The following is a 6,902-nucleotide window of genomic DNA, read 5'->3' as shown; positions in this document are numbered from 1 at the left end:
TTATATACCCTCGATCAGCTGATCTCCTCAGTCAGCTGACATCGAAATAACAGCTGACTCATACCGTAACTTATATATATATATATATATATATATACTCCAAGGCTAATGTAATAAATCGAGATAAACCGGACGGAGTTCGGTCACTGATCTGCCAGAGTAAGCAAGATGAGAATCTTAATGTTTTCAATTGGAACGCCGTTATATACTTAAGGAGCCATCAAATTTGTGAGGCATGCAAATATTTAATGTGGATCATTAAATTTGTGAAGCGTGGAAAAGGGTTTAGTGTTTTTATATTTTTCAAAGTTGATAGTTTGAAGTGAAGAGAATAAAAATTCCTCAGTGTTTCATTAAAGTTCATTTATTTCTGTACAACTTTTCGGCCAGAGGTCATCGTTCTTCGAAAGGTGAGTTTACTTTAGAAATTTACTTTAACAGTGAGGCTATTTATATAACATTAAAGCTTACTTCATATACAATCTTTTCATTTTCTCTAGACTGGTTATAATTGTTTATATAAAATAAATTTTATCCAATTTAAGTCTCAAAACAATCTATATTTCTTTACAAGTCCAATGTTTTGGCCACTTCGGCCATCCCCAGGACAATCTTACACTATTACACTTTATCACAATATTGATAAAGTGCAATAGTGTAAATTAACTGTGATTAAAAGTTTTAATGTTAACGTGAAAATTTCACAAAAAAAGGTAATTTGGGACTGAAATTATTGACCTGAGCAAAATAGCCTGCATACAGGTTTTTAAAATTAATGTGGTTGCAAATTTGTATTTAACATTGTCTTTAAGGATGGCCGAATTGGTACAAACGTTGGACTCATAAAGAAATCTAGATCGTTTTGAGACTTAAATTGGATACAATTCATTTTATTTTAACATCAAAACTTATTTGATTTCCCTTTTACAAATTATATCTTATTTACTGAAACCTCAATAGTTTTGTAGACATAAACAGACATAGAATATGCTAAATTCCGCTTATTACATCTTTTTACTTTTACTTATCTATATATGGAATATATAGTGCGGTGCCAGTAGGGGTTCAAAATGAACTAACTAAAACTACTAGCCAGTATTGAATAAAGAAAAATACATATAATTTGCAAATAAATATTATTATATTTTAAAGATAATAATATTAAAAAAATCCAAATAGCGGCATAAGTAAAATGTACATTTTAATCAACTAAAAAATAAATAAATAGACAATAATAATAAATTGAATAAAATAATAATAAAAAAACTCCTTCCCTGGAAATCGTGTGGCCCAAAAAATGTATTTGTCCCTGCCCCAACGATGATTTCTCTCCCAATAATTTGAGCCCAAATTTCCTAATTCTCTGGAATACGCTGTGTAAACGATGCATGTGTTCATCTTCCTTCTTACTGAACACTAGGAGATCGTCCATATAAATCTCACATACAGATTCGTCAATTCCCCTCAAAAACTCGTCTATCTATATTAAAAGTAATTGAAAAAATCTTCACAAAATTATAATTATAAACAAAAGCTAATCATTTGAAAACAAGAAAAAAAACATTTCTTATAACTCTTCTCATAGAGGTGAACTCCGCTTGTTAGGAGCACCCGAACGCAGTGGGCGCACAGTCTTCTAAATTTTGAATATATATTTATATATAATATACATTATATATAATTGACAAATTTATTTATACGTAGTATAATATAATTTACATATGTGTTTTATAATTTAAAGATCAGATTTATTACCTTTGCAACTTACATTGACATTATATAACAGGTATAAACAATGCTGCCAATTTGTGGGTATTTACCCGAATTCCGGATATTTTTCACCTTTGCAGGGAATTATCTGGTAATCAGGTAAGATGGATTTGTGTTATAGGTAAGTGTGCTAGTGCAGTGTCAAAATAGTCCTTCGACTAATTTTTTTAGTTAATCCTTAAAGACTTTTTATTACCAAGTAGCTATTATTTGTACTAAGATATTAAATTTTTGAACGTTGACGTATCTAAACTATTTAGGGGCCCATGAAATTTTTCTTTTTGGGTCCTTGGAGATGAAAATAATTTTTAAGACATAACAACAGAAATGAGAGAAAAACTAACTTAAAAAAAAACGTACGTAAATATTACCGAGTGTATGTATACAGATTTATATTGTTTATTTGTGGTATTGAAACATTGTATATGTATACAGGGACAATTGTATTGATAATTAAGTCCTTATATAGTATAGGCATTATGGCTTAGTACCGGGACCGATTCCTCATAGTCAGTACCAGGAATCATGACCAGCTTGAAACCAAGTACCGACCGATATACAGTGCTAGGGACCAAGTCATCATAGACAGTACCAGGAATCATGACATCATAGACAGTACCAGGAATCATGACATCATAGACAGTACCAGGAATCATGACATCATAGACAGTCCCAGGAATCATGACATCATAGACAGTCCCACAGACCAAGTCCCCCCAGATAGGCAAGTCCTCATAGGCAGTATCAGTGATCATGACCTCGTAGACTGTACAAGGGACCAAGTCCTCATAGACAATCCCACGGGCCAAGTCCTCCCAAATAGGCGGTGCTACGGGCCAAGTCCTCATAGACAATCCCACGGGCCAAGTCCTCCCAAATAGGCGGTGCTACCGACCAAGTCCTCATAGACAATCCCACGGGCCAAGTCCTCCCAAATAGGCGGTGCTACGGGCCAAGTCCTCATATACAGTACCAGAGATGAAGTCCCCCATAGACAGTCCTAGTAACCAAGTCCCCACAGATAGACAATGCTAGAAACGATGACCTCATAGACAGCATAAGGCACCAAGTCCCTACAGATAGGCAGTGCTAGGCACCTAGTCCTCACGGTCAGAGTCACTCATCCCAGTAAATCAATATCATGGACCAAGTCGCCCGAGACAGTATGTGTCAATAAGTCGGCCGTCGTGGTCTATGTTTGCTGCTTCCATTATATTCTAGAAGTTTTTATATTATTTTTTTATGTGTTTTTTATGCTGCTATTTGGAATTTTCTTTATTTCTGAATTTGCTCTTTAAATATATCAATTTTTATTGGTAATACTTTTTTTATTTATTTAATACTAGTTCGCGGTTTTGGCAAGTTTATTTTTTAACTCCCACTGACACAACAAAGATATATTTAATTATGTATTTTACAGGCTACTTCTGTTTGCCCCTTTTAAAAATAGATAAATTATTATTCATATTTATAATTTTTTTTCTTGGTTTCGTACAATCATGCTTTGGTAATCTGTTTGATTAGATATTTTCATAAATGAAGGTGCTGGTGTGGTTAATGATGATGTTGCCGTGCGTGAGTAGTACCAACCTAACCTGCAACTGTGGATGGCAGAACTTGGTAAGCTTCTTCTGCTCTGGTGTAGTGCTTGCCCTTCCACATCCTAACTTCTCCAATTTTTGCTCTAGAGAAGGATTTACGGTGGAAAGGAAACAAAGAAGAACCAATACCCTTGGATGGTGGCGCTTAATATCGGATGTGGTGGGTCCATCATCACTCCATATCATGTCCTCACGGCGGCACATTGCACATATCAGAGGTTCGCCATAACAATAAGAGTTTACGTGGGATTGCATTACCGATATGGAAGGGGTTAGTAAAAATATTAAAATACGAAATTTAATAATTTAATTAAGAAAAACTGTAAACAAAACTTTTTCTCAATTTAAATTACTATTAGTAATTAGCACTTTTGGACTTTGGAACCTAGTTTCTACCCTATTTGAACCAAAGCACATTTTTTTTTATTTCATTTATTTACTTATTTTTTATTCCCCCTTCCTCGCAGCAGTAGTGCACAAGAATTACGCATGCCAATGCTGCCAATAATTATCAATTTTATTTTGCCACTTGTTTGCTGCTTAGTTTTTTATTTACTCATTGGGGTTCAACCGTGATGAGGTTCCTTTTTTAGACGGGTTACATGCCTAGTCCACACAATATATTTTTGAATTTTGAGTTAATTAGTCATGATAAATTGATTATGTATTATTAATTACTTGGTCATAACAAACTATTAATGGGATGTATATTTGAGTATGAGATCAATGCCCCTTGGCAATCCATATATGCCTCTTGGCTAGTCAACAGAAATATGTACATATACTTACATATTTTACATTACATTATACATTAGATTACCTCTATGGTTGAAAAATTAAACTTGACATATATAAATAGAATAACCTCTTTGGTTTAAAAATAGAACTTAACTTATTCGAATACAATAACCTCGTTGAAAGAGGTTATTGCATTCGAATAATATAATAAAAATGTCACTAACCTCTTATCTGTTCGATAATGAAAATCAAAAATCGATATACCGAAAGTATAGAACAGGTTACCACATGAAGGATTAATGTTGAAACCAATTGCGAAACCTGTTAAATCTCACTTGTCTTAAAAACATGGTGCGTACGCTTTTCGTGTTATACCCCTTTTCGTTTATCAAAATAATTTATTTTGACTTAATTCTCCTTCCCAGGTATGCATCAAGGAGGTTATTTTTTGTTTTCGCATATTTTCCCACATAAACATTTTTTGGTTTACGAGAAAAAAAGAAATCACATATACAATGACCATCAGACATTCATAGTTTGGTTTATGGGTTTTACTAGTAAGTGTGAAAAGGGAATACATGCATTAAAGAGACTATAATGTGAAGCGAGTCGGATGTAGGAGAGCACCAACCGAGGTGTTCCATAGCGGATAGCGTACCAATGATCTCTAAGTTACGAACCCTATCAACTTCAGCACCACTTAACTTATATCTTATTTCATCAAATAAATAGGCTATCGGAGTATTTGTCAATTTAGCTGAATCGGGTACACCAGTACCACTCTCTTTTGATAATCTTCTTTCCAGATAAAGGAAGCTTTGAGATGGTAAAGTAAAAATATCCTGATGCTGGACCAAAATCCTTATCTCATCTACTTCAACGTTCTGAAAAAAAATAAAATAAAAAAAAATGTTTAAAAAGTAATAAAAGCTAAACTCCATTAAAAGCGTTAAAACTAATAAAGCAATTTGTGTTCGGAAAAACAAAACGTTTTATATCCTAAAAATTAATATAATGTGAAAAATAAGAGTTGAATCTATAACTAAAAACATGTAGTTTATAATAATTTGGTAGATATAGTAATAAAATAGTAATATAACATACAAAGCAAGAGTGAAATTTATAAATAAAATAAAAACACAATGGACACATCATAGTACAAGAGGAGAAAAAAGGTAGTTATCTCACCCTAATTTTGGATTACTTTAATGAAAACTATGTTTAATTAATAGTCAAAATTGATGAGTCTACCAAGTATAGATGGGGGAATAAAAAATGGCGGCTGTTTAAAAACCTTAAAAAAACACTACTTTTTCATTAGAGCCTCTATATCTCAAAAACTACCAACAACAGTAGAAAACCTAAGAGCACATTATTTAAAGAAGAGTAAACTTGCTGAAATATTAGCCTTAAAAGAGCTATTTAAGTGAAATAGTTTTCGAGATATAGCTTTTTAAAAAGCAACATTTCATAAAAATGTTGTATGGGACGGACTGAAAGATCAGTAGTAAGTGAATTTATTTTGAAAAATTTATATCTCCAAAACCATTTGACGAACTGATGTCTATTAGCACTCAAATTGAAGCTAGTTTAATGAGCTATAAAGTATTTTATGATGTTTATCTTCGTAGGAGTAATAGTTTACATGAAAGTCGCTAAAATATATTGATTTATATTTGTTCGGACAAATTTTCATATGCCAAATTTATAATCATATGTGAATATCATAAAAATTACTACCCCTGTGAAGATAAGTGTCATCAACTACTTTATAGTAAGTTAAATTTCCTTTATTTTGAGCGTGAACAGACATATGTGCGTCTTATAGATCTAGAGATATATTTTTCAAAAATCCAACATTTTATACGAACATATATCTATATATAGTTGACCGTAAAGATTTAAATATAAGAAGATGGTCGGGGTTGCGGTCAAAAAAAGAACAAATAGTTAACAGCCTTGATGAAGCCCTGCAAAGTGGGCCGAAACGTCGGACATTAAAATAGTTTTAAACTATTTGTTCTCTTTTTGACCGCAACACCGACCATGTTCTTATATTTTATACGAATAACTAGAAATTAACATATTGTGAGTGAATTTGTCAAATATCATAAAAACTACTACTCCTACAGAGATATACATAATTAACTGTTTTGTAGTAAATTTAACTAGCTTTAATTTGAGCGCTGGCAGACATATGTACGTCCAATGGTCTCTGAAATGAAGTTTTTCCTAAATCAAATTTATTGTCCAAACAACTATAAATCAATTTATTTTAGCAAAGATCATAAAAAACTACTATTCCTACGAAGGTAAAGTTCATAAACGTCTTTATAGTCCATTAAACTAGCTTTAATTTGGGTGCTAAAAGACATCTGTACGTCATATAGTTCCTGAGATATAGAATTCTCAATATAAATTAACCAACTACTAATCTTTCGGTAGATATTTAAGAAATTTTGCTTTTTAAAAAGCTATATCTCGAGAACTATTGGATGTAAGTAGCTCTTTTAGGGCTAATATTTCAGCAAATTTACTCTTCTTTAAATAATGTTCTCTGAATGAAAATTTAGTGTTTTTGCCGCCATCTTTTATTCCCCCTACCTATACTTGGCACTCATCAATTTTGACTAGTAATTATACCTAGATTTCATTAAAGTAATCAAAAATTAGGGTGAGATAACTGCCTTTTTTTCCTGGCTCTTTTACGATTAATATGTAAGGTAAAAATAAATGGACAATGTAAATTAAAAATATATAAAAGAGATGTTCAGTGAAACGTGAAATTAAATA

General features: G+C 32.2%; 2 protein-coding genes across 3 annotated transcripts in view; both read left to right on the top strand.

The window, feature by feature from the left end:
* The first annotated feature begins 324 nt into the window (after positions 1-324).
* LOC106681431 (venom serine protease-like) overlaps positions 325-6,902 on the top strand; it is an 18,457-nt gene continuing 11,879 nt past the window's right edge. For both annotated transcript variants that reach the window (XR_010843837.1, XM_067048943.1), the window contains exons 1-3: positions 325-410; positions 3,295-3,390; positions 3,459-3,642. Coding sequence is in view for 1 of the 2 variants with exons in the window: in XM_067048943.1 (XP_066905044.1) it covers positions 3,307-3,390; positions 3,459-3,642 (268 nt within the window). In the remaining variant the exon portion in view is untranslated. The remainder of the gene's footprint in view (positions 411-3,294; positions 3,391-3,458; positions 3,643-6,902) is intronic.
* Positions 1,770-6,902, top strand: part of LOC106681432 (venom serine protease 34) — a gene marked incomplete at its 3' end in the record, with an annotated part of 39,060 nt that continues 33,927 nt past the window's right edge. Inside the window, 1 exon segment of the mRNA XM_067048948.1 lies at positions 1,770-1,869.

Source organism: Halyomorpha halys, unplaced genomic scaffold (assembly GCF_000696795.3).
Source record: "Halyomorpha halys isolate HHAL.00 unplaced genomic scaffold, Hhal_1.1 Scaffold338.1, whole genome shotgun sequence".
Lineage (NCBI taxonomy): Eukaryota > Metazoa > Arthropoda > Insecta > Hemiptera > Pentatomidae > Halyomorpha > Halyomorpha halys.
This window is presented reverse-complemented; position numbering and strand designations above follow the sequence as displayed.